We start from the raw sequence: 25,725 nt of genomic DNA on the forward strand, positions 1-25,725 counted from the left end.
GAAGCTTGAATCCCTTCTCTGTGAACCCTTCCTTGATCTCTCCAATCAACTCTCAAATATTAGTTTTTCCTTGTAGATCAAGGCCTAGATTAGAGTTGTTAACCTAGGAACTATCAGTCCCCAAAGGATCCATGGATAGATTTCTAGGGCCTATGAACTTATTTTTTAAATATTTTGATAATATTATTTTAATATAACTGATTAAATTATATGACAAGTATAAGCACAAAAGATATGCTGTTCCTTCTTGGGTATTAAGCATTCAGATATAAAGTAAAAAGTGCAAAAGGTAAAACATATGTAACTGAATATTCATGGAAAAAATAGATGATAAATCCAAACATTCTATAAAAACACCTTAATGTGTACTGCAGGTGTGTTGGTTATCTTCTTCCTTTTGAGATTTGGTGAAGATGATTGCTGGGAGAGAGGCAAAGGTACCTCCCTGTCCCCGCCCCCCCCAGGTGATGATACTCATCAAAATCCCAAAGGTGACTGCCCTAGCTTTCAGAGAAAACACAGCATGGACTATGGCCAGATACTGATCAGTGGTCAGGAGGATGACGAAGACTCCTCCAAAGAAACCCAGGTGATAGAATCCTGTCAGTACCTTACACAGGCCATTTCCAAAGACCCATTGGTCTGCAGTTTAGTGAGCCCAAAATGGGAGGGTGATAACAAAAAGTTGTCAAACAAAATGTAATTATAATTCTATACATTTTATCCTATGCATTTAAAAACTTATGAGAAGGAGGTCTCTTAATCTCAACAAATATTGCCAAATGGAACCATGATGTACAATAAATCATCCAGAACCTCCAGCCTGGCTCCTTCTTTGGTCAATAAGGTCAATACCTTATTCTTTCTTATATAATTATACTGAAGTTATTTATTTCTATTGTATCTTGATTGCTTGTCTTATTTATTCAACTAGATAGAAAACCATTGAGGGTGAGACTGTGTTTCATAATTCTTCATTTCCTTTGTGGTAGTAAGAGAGAGATAGTATTTTTGATAATTTGATTTTTAGGTGGCATAACATGAAACTTAGAGAATACTCTCCACCAATAGTTTCATTGAGCTTTGTTAGAAATTTGATTTTATTGATTTGAAAATGTCTAGTGCAGAGCACATAATGGGCTACTTAATAAATGATTGTAGAAATAATGTGAATGAAGCATTCAATTACTGTTTCTATAAATTATTTAAAAGAATCTGATCATGAGTACTTATTTTAAACCTTTATGTAATTAATCCATTAATTTAAAAAATAGACACACAGTAAGAACCCCACTTTACAGCTGAAATGTCCTGCTCCCCACTAGATCTGGTATATTTTAAGTTCATTCAGTTAAGTCTCTCCCCTTGGAAAGTGGAGCATTGTTTGTGGAAATGTGGGCCAATATATTTGCAGAAGAAAGCAGAAAGGTTTTGCCTAAACTTTTCCCCAACAAAGGCATAGATCACTGGGTGGATACAGCAATGAATCATTGCAAGTGACTTTGTTATTTGGATGGCTAGAATCAACCTCCTGGCACTATCATAATTGTTTAGACCAAAGAAGCACGATGATATATGGGACCCAGAAGAGAAAGTAAATGATCATAATCACAAAGATTCACTTCACTGTTCTAGGTTTCTTTTCAATCTGACTCCTCATCAATGTTTTTATGATTTCTGAGTAGCAGAAGAGCATAGCAATGTGGGGTAACACCAACTCCAAAAGAAGCATCTCTAAAGCTTGGAAGTTCTTCCAGAGAGAAATCTGATGCCACAGGTATTGTGGACTGCAGGTGTGTTGGATACCTTCCTTTTGACATTTGGTGAAGATGATTGCTGGGAAAGAGACAAATCCAGCCTGATGGCATTTGTCAAAATCACAAAGGTGACTGTTCTAGCTTTTAGAGAAAACAGAGCATGGTTTATGGCCAGATACCGATCAATGGTCAGGAGGATGATGAAGAAGACTCCTCCGAAGAAACCCAGATGTTAGAATCCTGTCAACACCTTACACAGCTCGTTTCCAAAGACCCATTGGTCTGCAGTATAGTGAACCCAAAATGGAAGAGTGATGATGAAAAGTGAATCAGAGATGGCCAGATTGAGCAGATAACTGTTAGTCATACTCTTCGGCTTTTTACATCTTATCAAGGCCAGAAAAACAAGAGCATTGCCTGCAAAGCCAAAACAGAACACCAAAGAGTAGAGTAAATGAAGGAGCTGGGATGCTGTGAACCTCCAGATTCTTCATGGTAGTAATGTATGTCATAGAGTCTTGGTGGTATCTCATTATCCATCTTGCTTTGTTCTATGAATAAAGAGATATTCCTTTTAGAAATATAATTTACTTCATGTGTCCCCTTAAACACAAACTACCCTGCATACTAAAACTGCAGTACAGTTATACACACAGATACATATCCATACACATCTTTTTGTTTTATATGTAGGTCTTTGCATAGTTCTGTTCTAGATTGCTTCCCAGATCCCTGAGGAGAAGGGACCACCATTTAGCACCTAGTAAATGCTTAATAACTATTTGATGAATGAATGAATGAATAAACGAGGTAAATCATTGAGTATTTATAGGGAAACAGACCCGGAGGACTCCCATTTGCTTGCCATGAAGGCCATGGTCAAGTTGTTCCATTTTTCTTGGCCTTGGTGTCCTAATCTGCAAAATGAAAGGATTGGACTAATTGCCTCCTGGACTCTTCTCCAGTTTCTGACTTTTCAAGATTTGGTCAGGGTTTGTCTATCATTTGCAGAAAGCAAAGAAGAATCTGCTCTCTTGGGAAGAGGGAGGAGCATAATGTTCCACCAGTATTGGATTTAAATCTTGATTGTGAGTGAAAATTTAAGAGTTTCAGGATTGGAAAAAGACCCCATGTTCCCTGTTCATGTCCTCTTAGGAGAACTATCATTTCAGTAGCACCTTGTAAGATGGATTGGTTTGGAGTCTTTACAATTTATTTATTTTCTTTCTTTTTTTTATTAAAGATATTATTTGAGTTTTACAATTTTCCCCCAATCTTGCTTCCCTCCCCCACTCCCACCCCACAGATAGCACTCCGTCAGTCTTTACTTTGTTTCCATGTTTTACCTTGATCCAATTTGGGTGTGATGAGAGAGAAATCATATCTTTAAAGAGAATAGAATTCTCAGGGGTAACAAGATCAGACAATAAGATATCTGTTTTTTTCCAAATTAAAGGGAATAGTCCTTGTACTTTGTTCAAACTCCACAGCTCCTTATCTGGATACAGATGGCACTCTCCTTTGCAGACAGCCCAAAATTGTTCCCAATTGTTGCACTGATGGAATGAGCGAGTCCTTCAAGGTTGAGCATCACTCCCATGTTGCTGTTAGGGTGTACAGTGTTTTTCTGGTTCTGCTCATCTCACTCAGCATCAGTTCATGCAAATCCCTCCAGTTTTCCCGGAAATCCCGTCCCTCCTGGTTTCTAATAGAACAAGTGTTCCATGACATACATATACCACAGTTTGCTAAGCCATTCCCCAGTTGAAGGACATTTACTAGATTTCCAATTCTTTGCCACCACAAACGGGGCTGCTATAAATATTTTTGTACAAGTAATGTTTTTACCCTTTTTTCCTCATCTCTTCAGGGTATAGACCCAGTAGTGGTATTGCTGGGTCAATGGGTATGCACATTTTTGTTGCCCTTTGGGCATAGTTCCAAATAGCTCTCCAGAAGGGTTGGATGAGTTCACAGCTCCACCAACAGTGTAATAGTGTCCCAGATTTCCCACAACCCTTCCAACAATGATCATTATCCTTCCTGGTCATACTGGCCAATCTGAGAGGTGTGAGGTGGTACTTCAGAGAAGCTTTAATTTGCATTTCTCTAATAATTAATGATTTAGAGCATTTTTTCATATGGCTATGGATTACTTTGATTTCCTCATCTGTAAATTGCCTTTGCATATCCTTTGACCATTTGTCAATTGGGGAATGGTTTTTTGTTTTAAAAATATGACTCAGTTCTCTATATATTTTAGAAATGAGTCCTTTGTCAGAATCATTAGTTGTAAAGATTGTTTCCCAATTTACTGCTTTTCTTTTGATCTTGATTACATTGGTTTTATCTGTGCAAAAGCTTTTTAATTTAATGTAATCGAAATCATCTAATTGGTTTTTAGTGATGTTCTCCAACTCTTCCCTAGTCATAAATTGTTCCCCTTTCCATAGATCTGACAGGTAAGTCTCTACAATTTAAATGAAATGGAGAGATGATGCAGTCTTCCAGTGAGTTTTTTTAAATAGGTTAGATAATCAACAACATAACCCCCCACATACCCAAACTCTCCTCAAGGGAATGACTAAAGTTCTCCCAAATATATGTTTTATTGACTTCTCATTCTTTTCCACTTTGTTCAACCATATTTAGGGATCTTCCTTATGCATATGATGATGAAGCAAAAAAGTATACTCCAGGCCATACACAGTCAGCATTCTTCCTTTCAACAGACATTTCACATCCTCTTTAGAAGCCTGAGCTCAGCCTTCACACCACCCGGGGAGTAGCATATTCCTAGAATCTGCCCCGTCCTTAAGAGAAGTGTAAATCCCTCTCCTTATCCAGATGAAGACACAGGAAGGAATGTGTGTGTGCCATCCAGAACAATGGTTCTTCACAAAGTTGTGAATCCTGGAATTAGGATCATGGGCCAAGAAGGGACTTCAGAAGTCATGGAGTTGAACTCCTTCTGCAGATGAGGAAGAAACCAAGACCCATGGAGATTAGATGGTTTTTCCCAAGGTTGTCTGTCAGAGGCAGGCTTTGAATCACAGCAGATTCTAGATCTAGAAAGAACATTAGGGCCATTTCATCCAAATTCCTCTCTTTACATATAAAGGACCATGGCTCAGAAAAATTAAATGACTTGTCCAAGATGAAACATGTAATAAGTGACTGAGCAGGGATTTGAATTCAGATCTTTTAATAGCCATTGCTTTTCTACTGATATAGCCTCCTAAATTCATACATTTTGAGCTGGAAGGGACCCTAGAGACTTCTTTGTCCAACCTTTCCATTCTACAGGTGAGGAAACTGGGAACTAGGAAGACTATATGACTTGTTGAAAGTCATCCCAGCAATAAATATCCAAAGCAGGATTTGAGCCAGGTCCTCCAATTTCAGAGCCAGTGCTCTTTCTGTTGGATCATATCACCTTCCACTCACAGTTGACTCTACCCTACATTTGACAGAGGCTCTATCAAGAAGACTATAGCTTGTGGTAAGTTTTCCTTTTTTATGGTTTTCCCTCCTTTAGAGAAACAGGGCCCACTTGTTAAGAAGAGATCTGCAGCAACCAGGGAGGTCAGTTTAAATTCCCCCTTACACAAGAGAATCTCTTAAATCCCTTCTCTCTAATTAGAAATTATAATTTGAAATTTGTCATCTGACTGATTTTATTTTTCCTAGTTAACATAGAGTTCTATAGCATCTGTCATTCATCTCTGTTTTCCTCAGACTCTAATGCAGGGGAAGGGAACATCCTTATAATCATTTGTTCTGGCACCACCATGGGAACTGCAGGCTAGGTGCTTTTTTAAAGGTAAATAAATGGCTTGACCAAATATAGTAGGCTAATTTTTAAGTTGATAATTTTATATGCCCTTGAATGATGTTATATTTGAATGACCCTTGGCAGAAAAAATGTTCCCCACCCTTGCTGTAATAGGATCACAAGCTGGAATAGATCCCAATTCTCCTTTTCCCCTATATTGATGATTATTTTTTCTTCTTTCTTTTCTTTTCTTTTTTTTTTTAGCAAGGCAATGGGGTGAAGTGGCTTGCCCAAGGCCACACAGCTAGGTAATTATTAAGTGTCTGAGGCTAGATTTGAACTCAGGTCCTCCTGACTCCAGGGCTGGTGCTCTTTCCACTGTACCACCTAGCCGCCCCTGTTTTTCTTTTAAAAATTGCTACTATTTTGGCATATTGCCAAACACACATAAACCCCCTTCTCCCCAATTTGTAATTCTATATTATTCCTTTGGAATTTCACTTGGTTCATCTGAGCAGCACTGATAAATAGTAAGTAGAAGAGCTTAAAGGTGACTTACCTTTAGATTTTCCTGTAATGGGAACTTTTTTCTGCCTGAAATTCTTCCAAATTTACTAATTTTATCGACCTCTCATTCTTTTCTATTTTGTTCAACCCTATTTAGGGATCCTTCCTCATACTTATAATGATGAAGTGGAAGATATACTCCAGACTCTCTATAATCAAACTACTTTTTAGATTTCTATTAGATATTTCACATCCTCTTTAACCAGAATTCTGATGTTAGCCTTCATACAATATAGGGAATAGAAATACTCCTAGACTCTGACCAGTCCTTACTGAGGAATATAACCTCTCCCTCTCGCTCTTTTTAAAAATATTTATTTATTTTCCAATTTTATGCAGCAGTAGTTTGTGGAAAATTTTTCGAAAGATTTTGAGTTTTATTTTTCTCCCTCCCTGCCTTCCTTTCCCATATTCCCAACAGAAAGCAATCTAATATAGACTCCACATAAATATTCATGCTAAACATAGATCCATTTTAATCTATTTGTGAAATAAAAATCAAATTTAATAGGAAAAAACATTACAGGGAGGAAAATGACATATATAAGACATTTTTTAAAAATTGGAGATAGAAACTTTGGTCTTCATTTAAACTCCACAGTTCCTTCTCTGGATATGGATGCTATTCTCCATCATAAATCTTTTACAATGATCTTTGATTATTGTATTGCTAAAATGAACAAGTCTATCACAGTTGATCATCACTCTATATTGTTGTGAGTGTGTATAATGTTCTTCTGATTCTACTCATCTCACTCAGCAGCAGTTTATGTTAGCCTTTCCAGGCTTTTCTGAAATCCCATCCCTCATGATTTCTTATAAAACAAGTGTTCCATCACATTCATATATGCCATAATTTGTTTAGCCATTCCCCAATTGATGGGAATCCCCTCAATTTCCAATTCTTGGGGAAGCTAGGCTCAAATCCGACCTCAGCTACGTAATAATTGCCTATCTGTGTGACCTTGGGCAAGTCCTTCTTAACCCCATTGCCTTAAACAAATAAAATTTAAAAAAAAATTTCTAATTCTTTGCCACTATGGAAAGAACTGCTATGAATATTTTTTATACATGCGTGTAAACCCTTCTCTTTATCCTGATGAAGACACTGGAAGGAATGTTGTGTCATCTAGAAAAATAGGTCTTCATCGAATTCAGAGGCATGAAATTAGTATGAAACTAGAAGGGACTTCAGAAATCAATTCAATTCTTCCTACAGAGGAGGAGGAAACCAAGGCCCATGGGATTAAATGAGTTCTATATTTTTAAGAAATGAAGGGAAAGAAAAACCTGTCCTTAAGGAGCTTACAATTTATGCAGAAGACAAACTGTGAACATATAAGTAAATACAAAGCAGATAACAAAATGATTTCTGGGGATATGGCAACTGGAATGATCACAAGAGGCTCCTTGTGAGAGGCCCTGGAGCTGAACTAGGAAGTGAGTTGGAAAGAAAAACATTCCAGGCATGGGGGACAACTTGTGTGAAGCCTTAGATGAGGGGTATTTATGGTCTTCTCTAACATTAAAATTCTGTGTTTCCACAACAATCCACATTTGAATAATAACAAAAAAGGCCTCTTCCCAGTCAAAAAGTCTATTCCAGAGTCCTGTATTAATAGCATATATTTTATTGAGACCCTCTACTCTTATATAACATAAAATTCTTGGAAGGTCAGTTATCTGTTTTCACAGACCATAGCAGATTTCAAATGTCAGATCAGAGTTATCTTAGCATGGATACCAGCAGCAACAATCTCAGTAAGAAGGGATCCTTGTGTCCATCTAGTCCAATCTGCACCAGTCCAAGAATGCCTGTTGCAAGTGGCCCTCTTGTTTAGGGCTGAAGCAATTCTTTCCCTTCCCAGATCACCAATTTCATTTTGAATTGGCTGTAATTGTTAAGAAGTCTTATTTTTCCCCCTTATGTGGTGAAGCAATGAATTTATTCTTCTAGAGTGAGCCTTGCTACATCTCCCCTTTTTGCTACATCTTCCTTTTTGGTTTCTAGGGGATACCTCTGAGGGGTTAGGGGAATATTTTTCTAATGCTTTCAGCTTACATTTTCATTCTGGTGTGTTTTCCTGTTAACCATCAGTGACCAGTACTCATTCATGCCTTTTAACTTTTACAAAAAAGATGTTAATTGCTAAGATAAAGCCAGAACAGAAGTTACGAGCATTTTCCTCCCAATCTTGGGGACCCACTCCTCTATACCTTTTCTATCTCTGGGAAGAGTGGTCCCAATATTAATTCATTTTTTACATAGCTGTGATCCTCATGTTCCCTTCCAAATGTGGTATAAGAACTAGGATACGTGAGTCAAAACAGTTGCTCAGTACTTTGTGTGGTTTTGGGCAAATCTCCCCAATTTCAAGTGGCTCACTCTGCTGACCTTCAGAGCTCACAAGGTAATAGGCATCTTCAGTGTCTTTAAATAGGAAAAATGGACACAAAAGAGGAGGAGATATGCAGGAGATAAGCCATGGGCCACATAGCCCTTCCCTATGGAGGCCTAATCCTTGCCTCTTCACTTGGACGTGGCCAGGTCAGCATGAGGACCTCCTCCCTCCTGGCTACCCAGCCAGTCAACAATCCATCTCTTCCTCACATGGCTAGCAGATGGGAATGAATTACAGAATGTCAGCAGAGTCCAGACTGGGGCTTGGGTCTCTCCATTCTGTGCTGTATACATCTCAAGAAGCAGACTCCGTAGTCTCTTTCACAGGGGGATTGTGTCAGCTGAGCTGTTGTACATGTTCACCAAGGACCTATTATATTTAGGTCACGTGAAATCTCCCTCTTAGTAACTTCTACTCATTTAGTTCTCCCTTCTGCAGTCAGTCAAAAACACCTGTGCAGACTCAGTAACTCCTGGGCTTATGAAGAAAGGCAAAAAACAGTCCCTGCTCTCAAGGAGTTTAGGGTCTAATATGAGTCAGCAAGAAAACAGCTACATCGAAACAAGTTATGTATGGTGAAATGTTTTCTGGGACTTGAAAGAAGTCCAGGAATGCAAGAGGCAGAGAAGAAGAGGGAGAGCATTCCAAGCCTGGGAGAGAACCAGGGATAAGTTCAGCGGTTAGGAGGGTCATGTGGAATTTGGGCTCTTCTCCATATGGTATCATTTCAGATGCTTGAAGATGGCAGTTATGTGCCCCCTAAGCTATCTCTTTTGCAATATTTCTTTAGGGTTATTCCCCCTTCCATCAGTCATTCCTCATGTAGCATGAGCTCAGGTCCTTCACCATCATTGTTGGGAGCTTCCTCTGTATCCTGTGCAAGTGATCAACATCCTTCTTAAATCTGGTGCCCAGACCTGAAAAGAGCCCACCAAATGGGAAGAGACTAGAGCAGACCCAGTGGGATGATTGTCTCCATATTTCTGGAAGCTCTGCATCTTCTAATGCATCTTAGGTCAGATTGGCTTTCTTTGGATGTTCATTTGGCACCAAAGATCCCAGATCATTTTGGTGCAAAGAACTGGAAATTGAGGGAATGCCCATCAACCAGGGAATGACCAAGTATGCTGTGGCATATGATTGTGATGGAATGTTTCTATGCTATGGGAACTGATGAGCTGCTTAATTTTAGAAAAACATGTAAAGACTTGCTTGAAATAATAAAAAGTGAAATGAGAAGAGGTTGTACAGTAATAGTAATATTGTTTGAAGAACAACTGAAAATGTGAAAAGTTGTTCTGTATATTATAAATAGATCTATTATAAAGAACCTATGAAGACAGATCCTATCTCTCTCTGGAGAAAGAGATGAGAAGTAGAAGTATGAATAGAATGACTTTTAGATATATTTGTAAATCTGTGTCAGATGGTTGCCTTCTATAGTGCCCAATCCAGAGGGTGAAAGGGAGATATAATAGAAATTAAAATTTAACTAAAAAGAAAGTAATTTTTTAAAAAAATTAAAAAGTAGATTACATTTGATGCAGCACAATATTTTCAATCCCTTAAGATCTCTTAAAACCTTAATTTTGCTTTCTCCATTAGATATCCCTTCTAGCTTTATATAATCTTAAAATTTGATAAGCATGTCCTCTGTGTTTTATCCAATCCATTATTTAAAATTTGTAAAAACACATAACTAACCCCAGAAATGCCTGGAGTATTTCACTGGTTACTTCCTTCTAAGTAGATGAAGAACTATTAACAAATCTTTGACTTTTATATATGATTAGTTCTGAAACCATTGAATCATAACATTCCATCTTGTTCACAAAGATGAATGACTGCTTTGCTAAAATCATACTCCTGTTGCATCATTCTAACTGCTAAGTTAGCCCCACCAAAAAAAGAAAATAAGATTAGTCTCACCTGATCTTTTCTTGATGAAACCATGCTAGTGCTTTATGATTACAACTTTCTTTTCAAGATGTTTACACACAATTCTTTTAATAACATTGAAGAATTTATATAATTTATATATTTTATATTATATGACATATATTTGTTAATTGTACCAATACTTGACTTTCTTTAGATACTTAACTCCTGTCCTTTTTCATAATCTTTCTTTTCTTTAGAAAAATTTTATTTTGAGTTTTACAATTTTCCCCCATTTTTGCTTCCCTCCCCCCCACCCCCATTCTATTAGTCTTTACATTGTTTCCATGGTATACATTGATCTCAGTTGAGTGTGATGACAAAGAAATCATATCCTTAAGGAAGAAAAATAAAGTATGAGATAGTAAAATTACATAACAAGAAAATGGGTTTTTTTCCCCCTAATTTGAAGGTAATAGTCTTTGGTCTTTGTTCAAAGTCCATAATTTTTTCTTTGGATACAGATGGTATTCTCCATTGCAGATAGCCCAAACATGTCCCTAATTGTTGCACTGATGGAATGAGCGAGTCCATAAAAGCTGATCATCACCCCCATGTTGATGTTAGGGTGTACAATGTTTTTCTGGTTCTGCTCATCTAGCTCAGCATCAGTTAATGCAAATCCTTCCAGGGTTCCCTGAATTCCCATTCCTCCTAGTTTCTAATAGAACAATAGCGTTTCATGACATACATATACCACAGTTTGTTAAGCCATTCCTCAATTGAAGGACATTCACTTAATTTCCAATTCTTTGCCACCACAAACAGGGCTGCTATGAATATTTTTGTACAAGTGATGTTTTTGCTCCTTTACATAATCTCTTCTGTGTATCAACCCAGTAGTGGTGTTGCTGGATCAAAGGGTTTTTTCATAATCTTTCAAAGATTACTGACAAAGGCTCAATCAATCACACAACCATTTATTGCAATATGTTGTTTGGTGGTTGGTGTGACTTTGATTTTTTAAACTCAACAAGGAAAGTTAAATTGTCTTTTATTATCTACCTGCTTACCTGAGGTTTCAATTCACTATGAGACATTTCCTTCTGTCCATCCCAATGCAGAAATCATTCCCCTTATTAGAAAAAATAAAGGGAAAGTACTAGTTATATAGCTCTGCTTTCTAGTATTTCTAATTATTATTCCATCTCACCTGAACAAGAATCCTATCTCTTCTTTGATTTTCTTATTTTTCCCAAGAGCAGGTGAAAATTTGATAAGAAAGACATGGAATTAAAAAAATGAAGTAGTAAGGACTACTTAGGATAACGACAAAGAACCTTACATACCTCAGTCTGTGACTGCTGAAAGTATCATGATGCTATGAAAAAAGTAAATAATTAATCTCCATAAGTATGACTAAGCATTATCAAGAATATTTTTTTTGGTTTGTTTATTTGAGAAGCCACAAACAACATGAGAATAAATTCAGAAACAACTCCAAAACAAAATAATAAAAAAAGGAAAATTTAGACAAAACAAACAACCAAAACTCCATACTCCAAATATGTAAACAACAAAGCAAACAGCATACAAATTGTTTGAGGTTGATTATACATGGAACCTTACCCTCCCGTTTTTTTCATTCATAGAATGAAGATCAAATGAGTTTTAAGTGGGTAACATCAACATTGTCCATTGTATTTACCATGAGTTCTCTTGCTATTTGATGTCATCTTCCTTTACATAGTTGAAGTTGTTTGTATACATTGTTGCTTTGATCAGTATTGTTTTTCTTATTTATTTTCCAATTACATGCAAAGATAATTTTCAGCATTCATCCTTTTGCTAGCTTTTGAGCTCCATATTTTTCTACCACTCCCCCTTCTCAATCCTGCCCCACAGCAGCAAAAAATCTGATATAGTTTATAATCATGATTAACATATTTCCATATTAGTCAAGCTGTGAAAGAAGAACTAGATCTGAGGGGAAAGAAAAGTATTAGAAAGACATAAAAACTATAAAAGAAGCTGTAAAAAGTGAACATAGTATGTTTTGCTCTGAATTCAGAATCCATGGTTTTTCCTCTGGACACAGAGAGCATTGTCCATAGCGGGTCTCTCAGGATTGTCCTGGATTACTGAACTGTTGAGAGGAGCTGCATCTATCATAGCTGAACGTCTCACATTGCTGCTGGCAGTGACTACAATGTTCTCCTGGTCCTTCTCACTTCACTTAGCAACAATTCATACAAGTCTTTCTGAGCTTTTCTAAAGACCGTCTGTTAATGATTTCTTACAGAGCAGTAGTACTCCATCACATTCATATACCAAAACTTGTTTAAGCCATTACCCAATCTGCCCAATTGATGGGCATCCCCTCAGTGTCCAATTCTTTTCCACTACAAACAGAACTGCTGTATATTTTTGTACATATAGGTCCTTTCCTTTTTTATATGCTCTCTTTAAGGGTATTGCTGGATCAAAGGGTTTGAGTTTTATTGACCTTTGGGCATAATTCCAAATTGTCCTCCAGAAAGGTTGGATCATTTCTGGCCACTGCCCAGTTTTCCCACAACTTTGCCAACATTGATCATTTTCCATTTTTGTCATTTTAGCTAATCTGAGAGGGGTTTGAAGTGGTATTTAAGGATTGTTTTAATTTGCATTTTTCTAATCAATAACTCTAATCAATAATAACAATAATAAGCATTTTTCATATCACTATCAATGATTTTAATTTATTCATCCGGAAACTTCCTGTTCATATCATTTATCAATTAGAGAATGATTTATATTGTAAACGACTCAGTTCTCTATATATTTTAGAAATGAGTACTTTATCAGAAACACTAGCTGTGAAAATTGTTTCCCTTTTTTTGCATTCCTTCTAATCTTGGTCGCACTGGCTTTATTTGTGCAAAACCTTTTTAATTTAATGTAATCAAAATGATCTATTTTGCATTTTGTTATGTTCTGTATTTCTTCTTTGGTCATAAAGTCTCCCCATATCATAGATCGGACTGGTAGTAATTAGCTTATGGTATCACATTTTATGTCTAAATCCTGTACCCATTTTGACCTTATCTTGGTATAGATTGTGAGGTGTTGGTCTAGGCCTAGTTTTTGTCATACTATTTTCCAGTTTTCCCAGCAGCATTATTATTATTATTATTTTTTTGTCAAGTAGTGAGTTCTTATCCTAGAAGGTAAAGTCTTTGGATTTATCAAAGAATATTGCCAGATTCATTAGCTACTGTTTCTTTTGTATCTAATCTATTCTACTGGTCCATTTCTCTATTTCTTAGCCACTACTAGACAGTTTTGTTGACTGCTGCTTTATAATATAGTTTTATATCTGGTAGAAAAGGCCACTTTCCTTTAATTTTTTTTCATTAATTCCCTTAATATTCTTGACTTTTTTTCCTCCAGATGAATTGTTATTTTTTCTAGCTCAATAAAATAATTTGTTGGCAGTTTGGTATGGTACTGAATAAGTAATTTAATTTAGGTAGAATTGTCATTTTTATTATGTTAACTTGGCCTAATCAGGAATAATTGACATTTTTCCAATTATTTAGGTCCGACATTGTACGAAAAATATTTTGTAATTGTGTTCATAGAGTTTCTGGATTTGCCTTGGGAGGCAGATTTCCAATTATTTTATGCTGTCTACAGTATAAATGGAATTTCTCTTTCTGTCTCTTGCTGTTGGACCTTGTTGGTAGTATTGAGAAATGCTGATATTTATGAGTTTATTTTATATCCTGCAACCTTGCTAAAGTTGTTGTTTCAAGTAGTTTTTAAGTTGGTTTTCTAGGGTTCTCTAAGCATACCACCATATCGTTTGCAAAGCCATTTCCTCATTACCTTTTCTAATTCCTTCAGTTTCTTTTTCTTCTCTTATTGCTGAAGCTAACATTTCTAATACAGTATTTTTTTTGGACTAATACAATATTGAATAATACCAGTGATAATGGGCATCCTTGTCTCACCCCTGATCTTACTGAGAATTCCTCTAGTTTATACACATTATATATAATGCTTGTGGATTTTAGATAGTTTATCATTTTATCTGTCATATTTCCCATGAGTTTTCTTGCTACTTTGTCAAATTCTTTTACACAAAGTTGGTGTGTATGTTGTTTTGATTCTTATTTTGAACCTGAATTATTACATATGTATTTTTATAGTTGTATTCTTTGATATTTATTACTCCTTTATTGCATAATTCCACATTATTTTCCAAAATGGCTAAATTACTTGAGAGAACTGAAAATAGTGAGCTGGTGCTTGTTTCTCAGAAAACTTGCCAACATTCTCAAGCTGATGTCAGTCAAAACGATAGTTTTAATAGAGGGAGTGTCTGGAATAATGAAAGGAATAGTCTTCCTGCATTCTGTACTCATCAGGAAGCACCTGAACATCTCATACAAATATTTTTTAAAAATAATTTTTATTGTTGTCTTTTGTTTTGACAGCATGTAAATTTCCCACAGAAACATTGGCAAATTGGAATGATCCCCAAAGCGAGGCATGGAGACTCGGGAGGGCATGGAAAGTCTCCTATAAGAAATAAAGAATTTGTATTCTTTGGTTTAGAAAAGAGATTGAAGGGGGGCATAATAGCTGTCTTCAAATATTTGAAGAGCTAGAATAGGAAACAGATTTCTCTGCTTTGAAAAGAACTGGGAAAAAGTGTAGAAGATAGAAGGAAGCAGACTTCAGCTCAATAGAAAAAAATTACATTCTAACAATGTTAGAAATGTTAGAGAGATGTCAAAATGAAATGGGCTGCCTTGTGAAGAAGTGAGCAGTATGACTAAGGACTGAGTGGGCTGCCTTGTAATGTAATGAGTTCCCTGTCACTGGCAGTATTTAAGTAGTGACTGGATGAGCAGAAAAACTATAAAATGAATCCCTACATTCAGAGGCAAGTTGAACGAGAAGACCTTTGAGAGTCTCTACTAATGTTAAGAATCTGTGATTCTATGAAGACCATGAGAAAGTATTAATCAAGACATATTTAGGGGGCAGCTAGGTGGCGCAGTACATACAGCACTGGCCCTGGAGTTAGGAGTACCTGAGTTCAAATTTGACCTCAGACACTTAATAATTACCTAGCTGTGTGGCCTTGGGGAAACCACTTGACCCCATTTGTATTTACTAAGCAAATATGTGCCAACATATATTTTTGCTATTACAAAGCATTTTCTTACAATTATTGGATGAAGCAGGAAGTATGAGCATAATTTTTTCAAATGTTTTATTTTCCAACTACATGTAAAATATTTTTTAACATTTATTTTTTTTTTAATTGTGAGTCATAGCTGGAACAGAATCTCTTTAGCTTCAACCAAATAAAAAGGAAGGGAAATCAATCATGAATTCACAAAAAACAAAAGCAAAAATAGATGTAATTAAATGAAATAATCAGGGAAACTACATTTTACTAAAAGGAACTATAGACAATGAAGTAATATAAAACATTTATACAACAAGTTTCTCTGATAAAGACCTCATTTCTTCTTGTTTTTGTTTTTGCAAGGCAATGGGGTTATTTGACTTGCCCAATTATTAAGTGTCTGTGACTGGATTTGAACTCAGGTCGTCCTGAATCCAGGGCTGGTGCTCTATCTCCTGGGCCACCAGTAGATATGCCCCCCATTTCTTAAATATAAAGGGAATTTAGTCAAACTTTAAAAATAAACTATTCTCCCATTGATAAATGATCAAAAATATGAACAGACAATTTTCAGAAGAAGAAATTGAAGTTATTTTGTCAGTCATATGAAAAGTGCTCTAAATCATTCTGCAAATTAATACAGCTTTAAAGTGCCACCTCATACCTATCAGAAAAGACAAAGGCTGTAGGGAATGAGGGATAAATAGGTAGACTAATAAATTATTTGTGGAATTGTAAACTGGTTCAGTTATTCTGTAGAACAATTTTGAACTTTGCTCGAAGAACTATAAAACTGAGCATAGCTTTTGACCCAGCAAGACCACTACTAAGTCTATATCCCAAAGAGAGAAAGGAAAATTAAAAGAGCCAAAATGTACACATTTTTCATAGTAACTTTTTTGTAATGGCAAAGAATTGGAAATTAAAGAGATATTCTTCAGTTGGGGAATGACTGAACATGTTGTGGAAGATTGTGGTGAAGTACTGTTGTGCTATAAGTAATGAAAGGAGTGGTTTCAGAAAAAAAAAACCATACCAAGACCTGTATGAATTGATGAAAAGTGAACTGAGAACTGGGAGATCATTGTGCATAGTTATGTGTTACTGTAATGATGGTCAACTGTGAAATAGATGGCTATTCTGATCAATACAATGATCCAAGACCAATCCAAAGAACTCATGATGAAAAAAATACCATCCACATACAGGGAAAGAAGTGATGAACTCTGAAGAATATTTTTTTTTGCTTTTTTGTGATATGGCTAATAATGGAAATATGTGTGGTGTGACTTTACATGTATAATTGATCATCATGTTGTTTTCCTTTTCTGGTAGGTGAGGAGTGGGGGTAAGAAGGGAGAGAATTTAGAACTCAAAAATTTAAAAGAAATGAATATTAAAAATAATGAAATTTAATAAAATGCTGCTAACAGTTAATTAGGAAGGAGTTCGGAAATGATGAGAAAACAGGCCGAATCAAAACATGTGAAACATGAATGAATCGATGAAGTATAAGAGTTGATGGATTTGTGATTTCATTGGTATGGGCATGCCCTCTGCCTGTGTATATTACAGTCCATTCATGTCTTTATCTTATTTTTCCTTTACCTGTAGCTTTTGTTAATCCTTTAAAGAGGGGACTTCTCTGCCCCTGGAGAGACATTCATTGGTGGCCTTCCTCTTATTCTTTGACACTTGGGGATTTCAGAGCAACTTGGCTGGGATGGCTCTTACTCTACAGTCTTTCTCTATGCCTGGCCACTAACTTTTCTAATGAGATATGTTCTTTATGATCTCTTTCACTCCACTTCTCATACCTAAGACATTCCATTGCTCTCTGGATCACCTACAATTTTGATTCTTCTTAAATTGTGGTGATCTGTGATTTATAGCCATAGAGAATTACTAGAAGAATTTGGGGTAAAAAGATCAATATTTACACCAAGGAGACACTTTAGATCACTGAAAAGATTATGTGTTTTACCAAAAGTAGTCCAACTCAGCTTCCTTCTCTTTTTCTGGAAAATATTTTATTTTTTAAAAATTAGTCCTCTTAAAGATTTTTAGTTTACTTTCAGATTGCTCTAAGCATTCTGATGAATAACAAAATAGAAAATAAAGTTTTTATGATATTGGATGTAAAAACACAAAAGCCTATAATACCTTATAGGTAATTAAGAGTTCAGATATAAAGTAAAAAAATTCAAAAAGCAAAATATCTAGAACTGAATATTCATGGCAAAATAGGTGATTAATCCAAACATTCTATAGACATTTCTTAAATTCATCTTCTTACGTAGAAAGTTTCATGCATACAAATTATGTTGTATGTTTTCCTTTAGTGATTGGTCATTATTGAAAAATAATGTTTTAAAAGATATCTAGAAATTTCTAACTTCTGTTGCTTCTAAGAGCCTTCAAAATGTAAAAAAAATCCTGTGAACCAAAATAGAACATAATTTCTTTTTTTCCCCTTTCTTAAAGATTTTGAGTTTTACAATTTTTCCTCTAATCTTACTTCCCTCCCCACACCCCCCACAGAAGGCAATTTTGCCAATCTTTACATTGTTTCCATGGTATATATTGATCCAAATTGAGTGTGATGAGAAATCATATCCTTAAGGAAGAAACATAAAGTATAAGAGATATCAGGATCAGATAATAAGATATTGTGTTTTTTTTTTTAAAGTTAATAGTCCTTGGTGTTTGTGCAACTCCACAATTCTTTCTCTGGATACAGATGGCATTCTCCATCACAGACAGACCCAAGTTGTCCCTGATTGCTGCACGGATGGAATGAGCAAGTCCATCAAGGCTGATCATCACCCCCATGTTGCTGTTAGGCTGTACAGCGTTTTTCTGGTTCTGCTCATCTCCCTCAGCATCAAGAAAACAATTTCTTATCAAATCAGAAGTACCCTAGAATTTATGACCTCATCATTCCCCTTACCTTAAATCCAAACAGATTTGCCAAAGGGAAGTAGTAAGAAAGGCAAACTCTTTCTTTGAATGTTTATATTTGTGTGTAACAGAGACAGAGAGAAAGAGAGAGACAGAGAAAGCCTTTCTTTTAAATTTGAAGTGTTAAGGAATTTTAAGTCAAGATCATTGACTTACATGTTCTCTCTTCCTAAATTTTCCTATCATGTGGACCTCCTATAAACACCGAACATAGTAATACTGATACCACCTGCTGTCTGTTAAGGCAGTGAAAGGGGCAGCGAGGTGGCACGGCGGGTAAAGCACAGGCCCCAGGAGTCAGGGTGATCTGAGTTCCAATCCGACCTCAGATACTTAATAATTATCTAGTTACGTGACCTTGGGCAAGTCACTTAACCCCACCTGCCTTGCAAAAACAAAGGGAAAAAAAAGCTGTGACACGTTCTAAGCCCAAGTCTGGGGCATCAGGGCCCAGGTTACCTGCTGACCAGCTTAGCGAGCTTTTTTCCTTGCTTCGACTCAAAAAATTAAAGATTAAAGTCCCGCACTGCTTGTGCAACCTGAGGCTCCCACGCATGCCCGCGTGGAGGGTGGGTGATGCCCGGCGCTGAGAACAGCGCCCGCCCAGCCCCGGCGCCGCCACCTGCGCCACAAAGCCCCGCCCCGCCCGCGGCTGGGCTGTGGGGGAGGGGTGGCCTCTGGGCCGAGGTCCCCCCCGCGGAATGCTGGACCCCGGTTCGCGGGCTTGGGGAGGGTCACGTGGTCAGAGAAGTTAGGAGCACGTGGGAGGCGGGGGGGCGCAGCGCGCGTGCGCAGGAGGGCCGCGTTTCCATGGCGATCAGCGACTGCGCAGCCGCGAGCGCTCCCGGCCTCCTCCGGTGCCGCCTCCGGTTGGGTGCCGCGTCCTGGCGAAGCGCGCGTGCGCAGCTCCTCCCTCCCGCTCCGATAGCGGGGCGCGGCCGGCGCCCCCGTGCGGTCGCTGTGCGTCACTGCGGGACACGGAGGGCGGCCCCAGCTGCCGGGGAGCGAAAAGGCCCCTTGGCCCCGGAGACTCCTCCCCCACGTGCACTTTCCTGCGTGGAGCCGCAGCTCGGCCCTTCCGAGAGGCCGGCGTGTCATTAAAGAAGGGAGAAGAGGCTTCCACGTGTGCCCACACAGAGCGAGGGGAGGCTCCGGGTTCAAGGCCTCGACCGGCCACTCCCAGGGCCGTCTCCGTGGCCCTGAGCCCTGTGGGGCCGCGGGACCCGGATGGTCGTGGAGGAGGAAGTGAGGCCGGGGCCTCACGTGCCGCGCTCGTCCCGCCATCCCGGCCTGACGTCACGGCCCCGGCGCTCCCGGCCTGACGTCACGGCCCCGGCGCTCCCTGCCTGACGTCACGCCTGACGTCACGGCCCCGGCCCGGGAGCGCCGCCCCACGCGGGGCAGAGAGGAGAGGCCCGAGGGAGCCCGGCCTGAGCACAGCCCGGTCCCTGTCCATCTCTCCGTGTGTCTGCCCGTCCGTCCGTCCGTCTGTCTGACCGCTCATTCTTTCCCATTCGCCCCCGGGCCGAACCCTGGACACTCCCGTCAGCACGCTCCCTCCTCCCCGACCTGGCGGCACCCCCGCAGCATCCACCCAGACTCCGAACCCCTGGGCCTCCTCTTGGTGGTCTCCAGTGGAAGGCGACTCTCCTCTATCTGCCAAAGCCGATGTTGCGTTTTAAATCCCCATAGAAAGCCCAGCAAGTTTCCTTTGATGAGACCAGATGCTGGGAATTGCTTCGTTGTTTCCTTTTCATCACAGCCCACAATGAGAGAATGATTTATAGATAGATTCAGGAGCAAAAGTCTATCTCTGAGCCCCGAGTCTTTCTCTTAAGAGTCGCCTGATATGTATTGAATCTTGACTCACAGTTTTCCCCTCTTGTGTCAGAGGACTAGATGGACAGATTTCTAGGGTCCTTTACAGCTTTCTAGGGTCTGAAGCTCACCCTTATCATTTTTTTAAAAATATATTCCTCTTTATGTTTTGTTTCTTCTGTCTGTAGGGAAGTATTACAGTCAGAAATGTTATGGGGTTCATTCCTATTATATTAGCGGTGACATGAACACCATTTTACTTGTACTAGGAGGTTAAACAGAGATGGAAATCAAAAGAAATGGTTCAGTTAGCGTGGTTTTAGGGGACCAAGAGAAGGTAGGAGAGAATCAGCATGCATGATGTAGACACAGGAACAAAACAGGTGAGATCATGTCTTTGCATTTTTTGTTCATAAATTTTTTTCCTATTAAAAATAACTTTCTCCACATACCCAATTCTTTTTATTTTTTTTGTTGTTTTTTTTTAGTTTTTTTTTGTTTTTTGCAAGGCAATGGGGTTAAGTGGCTTGCCCAAGGCCACACAGCTAGGTAATTATTAAGTGTCTGAGACCGGATTTGAACCCAGGTACTCCTGACTCCAGGGCCGGTGCTCTATCCACTGTGCCACCCCCCCAATTCTTTTTCAAGACAAAACTTGAATCTCTTCTCTGTGAACCTTTCCTTAATCCCTCTTGAATCTTAGTCTTCTTGAGTATTCAAGGCCCAGATCAGGGTTGTTTATCTAAGTGTCTGTCAATCCCAAGGAGTCCTTGGATAGATTTCACAGATCCACGAACTTACTTTTAAATATTTTGATAACATTGATATTTTTTGTAATTGTAATTGATTTTTTTGTAATCCTATGCATTTTTATTCTATGCATTTAAAAACTATTACAAGAAAGGGTTTCTGAAGTTCAAAAGATATTGCCAAAAGGATCAATGACATACAAAAAGTAGTTCTGAACCTCCGGTTTGGATCCTCCTTTGGGCAATCAATTATGTTCTGCCTACCACATTCTTACTCTTCTATAGTAATTCTGAAGAGTTATTTATCTCTATTATTTCTTGACTGGTTATGTCTTGTTTTCTCAACTAGATAGTAACATATTTGAGAGGAGAGATTATGTCTCATAATTCTTTATATCCTGTGTGTAACTAAGAGCAGAAGAGACAGTATTTTTGATGATTTGATTTTTAGATGATACAACACAAAATCAAAGATTACCCTCCATTATTAGCTTCATTGAGCTTTGTTAGAAAATTGATTTTATGGATTTTAATATAATGGCTGCCTAATAAAAATTGTAGAAAATATGAGTGAATGAATCATTTCAATTATTATGACTGTAAATTTTGTAAAAAAGCTGATCATGAGGCCTTTTTTATGAGGACTTATTTTTAAAACCTTTATGTAAGTGAGCCATTAATTAAAAAAAATATGTACACACAATAATAAGACCATTTTACAAACCAGTAGAAATGTCCTGCTCCCCTGTGGATCTGGTATATGTTGAGTTCATTCGGTCGAGTGTCTCCCCATAGAAAATGGAACATTGCTTGCAGAGATGTGGGATAATATTTTTGCGGAAGAAAGCAGAAAGGTATCGCCTAAACTTTTCCCCAACAAAGGCATAGATCACAGGGTTGATGCAGCAATGAGTCATTGCAAGTGTCTCTGTTATTTGCATGGCTCGATCCAGCGTCTTGGAGCTCTCACAATTGTTCAGACCAAAGGAAGGTTGGAATGTGTTCAAGAGAAGCACAATGTTATAGGGAGTCCAGAAGAGAAAATAAATGATCATAATCACAAAGATTAACCTCACTGCCTTATGTTTCTTCTTCTCATTCCGACACTTCAGCAATGTTTTTATGATTCCTGAGTAGCAGAAGATCATAGCAATGAGGGGTAACACCAATCCCAAAAGAAGCATCTCTAAAGCCTGGAAGTTCTTCCAGAGAGAAAACTGATGTAATGGGTAATGTGGACTGCAGGTGTGTTGGTTACCTTCCTTTTGAGATTTGGTGAAGATGATTGCTGGGAGAGAAGCAAAGCCAGCCACTCCCCATGTGGTGACACTCGTCAAAATCCCAGAGGTGACTGTCCTGGCTTTTAGAGAAAACACAGCATGGACTATGGCCAGATACCGATCAATGGTCAGGAGGATGATGAAGAAGACTCCTCCAAAGAAACCCAGGTGATACAATCCTGTCAGCGCCTTACACAGGCCATTTCCAAAGACCCATTGGTCTGCAGCATAGTGAGCCCAAAATGGGAGGGTGATGATGAAAAGTAAATCAGAGATGGCCAGATTGAGAAGATAGATGTCAGTCATGCTTTTCAGCCTTTTACATCTTATCAAGACCAGAAAAACGAGAGCATTGCCCACAAAGCCAAAAATGAATACCAGGGAGTAGAGCGGGGGGAGTAGCTGTGATGCTGCAAGCTTCACATCAAGTTTCTGGCAGGGTTCTTCATAGACATACATATAATAGGATGGAGAGGTTGTCTCAGAGGACATCTTGCTTTGTCCTATGAATAAGAGATACTCCATTTAGAGACATAAAGTCTACTTCATGTGTCCCCTCAAATACCAATTACCCTTCATACTAAAATTACACTCCAGTTAGATACAGGAGCATATATTCATACACAAACTCTTTGTGTTGCTGTGTGGCATTTACATGTAGGTATTTACATTGTATTGTTGTGTGGCATTTGCATGTAGGTATTCACATAGTTATGACTAGCTTGCTCCCCCCCAAATAGAAAACCAGGTCTTTGAGGGAAAAGACATTCATTGTATTCCCAACTCCACACTGTTTTAACACAGTAAGTGATAGATGACTACTTTCTAAATGAATGAATGAATAAATGAATGGCAAATCATTGAGTATTTACAGGAAAATAGACCCAGAGGACTCATATCTCACCACTTGCTAGCCATGAAAGCCATGACCAAGTTAGGACTTGGTGTTCTAATTTGAAAAAGGAAGGATTGAACTAAATGACTCCTAGATTCTCTTTCAGTTTCAAGATTTATTCAGGGTTGCCTATCATTTGCACAAAGGAAAGAAAAATTCTGCTCACTGGGAAGAGGGATGACCCCAGTGTCCCACCAATAGATACCTACTGGGTTTCTACCCCGGTTGGGAGTGAAACTCCACAGTTTCAGGGTGAGAGAAAGTCCCCATGTCTTGTGTACATGTCATCTTAGAAGTACATTCATTTTAATAGTAGCTTGTAAGTGGGAGGACTGGGGACTGAGATTGGATTGGTTTGGGGTTTCTGCAATTTAAATGAAGTGGAGAGATGTACAGTCTTTCAGTGAGTTTTCTTAATGCAGTCAGTTCAGGTAATAATAGGACAGGGTACTCACCTGGCCCTAATCTTCTTCAGGGGAATGACTAAAGTTCTTCCAAATTTGCCAGTTTTATTGGCCTGTTCTTCTTCACTTTGGTCAACCATATTTAGAGATCCTCCCTTATGCATATGGTTATGAAGTGGAAAGTATATTCCAGACTATACATAGTTAGCATGCCTCTTAGGTATCCATAGATATTTCACATCCTCTTTAAACAGAAGCCTGAGCTCAACTACATATACTCTAGGGAGTGGTATATTCCTAGACTTTCTTTTCTCCTTACTGGGTAGTGAAACTCTATCCTGATGAAGACACTGAGAGTGTGCCCCAAGGCATGGCTATTCACAAAATTGTGAGTCATGGAATTAGGATTAGGGATTTGTTTTTTTTTTTTGTAAGGCAAACGGGGTTAAGTATATCATCTAAAAGGCCACACAGCTAGGTAATTATTAAGTGTCTGAGACTGGATTTGAACCCAGGTACTCCTGACTCCAAGGCTGGTGCTCTATCCACTATGCCACCTAGCCATCCAGGATTAGGGATTTAGAAGAGACTTTAGAAGTCTTGAAGTACAACTCCTTTTCCTAAGAAGGAAGAAACCAAGACCCATGGAGGTGATTTTTGTCCCATGAAGATGATTTTCCCCCCAAGGTTGTCTGGTGTTGGAGATAAATTTGGATCAGAGGAGATACCAGTGCTAGAAAGCATATTAGGGTCATGCCCATCTCATCTAAACCCCTCATGAGTCTCAGAAAAATGAAATGATTTGTTCAAGGTGACACTAATAGTAAGTGACTAAGGTGGAATTTGAATACAGGTCTTTTAATTGTCATTGCTTTTTCTAGTGTCATCCGCTTCTAAGTTCATAATATGGTGCTGGAAGGGACCCTAGAGACCAATTTGTGCAACCTTTTCATCCTATATGTAAGGAAAGTGAAAACTAGGAGGACTAAATGATTTGTCCAAAACCATCCGAGCAGTAAGTATCCAAAGCAGGTTTTGAACCCAAGTCACCTATTTCCAGAGTCAGTACTCTTTCTGATGGACTACACCATCTCCCACTTGCAGTTGACCTTACATTTGACAGAGGCTCTATCAAAAAGACTAAAGCTTGTCATCAGTTTTGTTTTTGTTATGTTTTCTCATCCTTTGGAGAAATAGGACCCAGTTGCTAAGAGAGATCTGCAGAAACCAGGGAGGTCAATTTAAATCCCCCTAACACAAGAGAATCTCTTAACAAGACCTCTCTGGCTGTAGATTAAATTTAACATTTGTCATCTGACTATATTTTTTTTCCAATTTACATAGAGTTCTACAGCACTTGTCATTTATCCCTATTTTCCTCAGATTCTAATGTGATCACAGGCTGGAATAGATCCCAAATTCTCTATTTTCCTTTTTTGTGATGATGATTATTTTTCTTTAAAAAATATAATCTTGGCACCCTCTTGGTATATTGCTAAATACACATTCCCTTAGAATTTTACTTGATTCATTTGAGCAGCACTGATAATTAGTAAGTAGAAGAAATTAAAGGTGACTTACCCTTAGAGTTTCCTGTGAGGGGAGCTTCTGCTCTTCTGACAAAGTGAACTGTGAAAATAAATTATGTATTGACAGTATAGCTACAAGTAGGAAATACTGTTTCCTCCTTAAAGGGAGGCGTGTGTTATTTTTTTTTAATGTGTGTGGGGGGGTAGATAGATGGCAAAAGAAGTTCTTCTTTTTATAAATAATCTAGTTGATAGGAAACATGAGCTTTCTTGTGAAACAATTAGCTGGTTCTTCTGCACAAATACTAAAAGTTTTAGATTCATTCTTACAAACACAAAGGGAAGTCGTGTCTCTGTGGTCCTTTCTTAAACTTTGTCTTCCACAAGATGGCAGAATAAACATTTGATTTAAGCAACTTGGACCCCACATCAATTGGGATTTTTGTTTTGTAGTTTTTTGGTTGTTTGTTGTTGTTTTTTTTTTTTATGAATGTGCTGAGTGATGAGGTGAAAAAGGACTGCATT

The 25,725-nt window shown here is 38.2% G+C and overlaps 1 protein-coding gene and 1 pseudogene across 1 annotated transcript; both read right to left on the reverse strand.

Moving 5' to 3' along the window:
- Positions 1-1,263: 1,263 nt before the first annotated feature.
- Positions 1,264-19,081, reverse strand: LOC141494028 (C-C chemokine receptor type 5-like; annotated as a pseudogene).
- Positions 19,082-21,210: 2,129 nt separating this feature from the next.
- On the reverse strand, positions 21,211-25,325 carry LOC141494535 (C-C chemokine receptor type 5-like). The gene is made up of 2 exons (XM_074195845.1): positions 25,253-25,325; positions 21,211-22,875 (listed from the first exon to the last, which is right to left on the reverse strand). The coding sequence occupies exon 2, from the start codon at positions 22,862-22,864 to the stop codon at positions 21,809-21,811; it is 1,056 nt and encodes a 351-aa protein (XP_074051946.1). The 5' UTR covers positions 22,865-22,875; positions 25,253-25,325; the 3' UTR covers positions 21,211-21,808.
- Between the last annotated feature and the right edge of the window lie 400 nt (positions 25,326-25,725).

The sequence above is a fragment of the Macrotis lagotis genome, chromosome 7 (genome assembly GCF_037893015.1).
Source record: "Macrotis lagotis isolate mMagLag1 chromosome 7, bilby.v1.9.chrom.fasta, whole genome shotgun sequence".
NCBI classification, from domain to species: domain Eukaryota; kingdom Metazoa; phylum Chordata; class Mammalia; order Peramelemorphia; family Peramelidae; genus Macrotis; species Macrotis lagotis.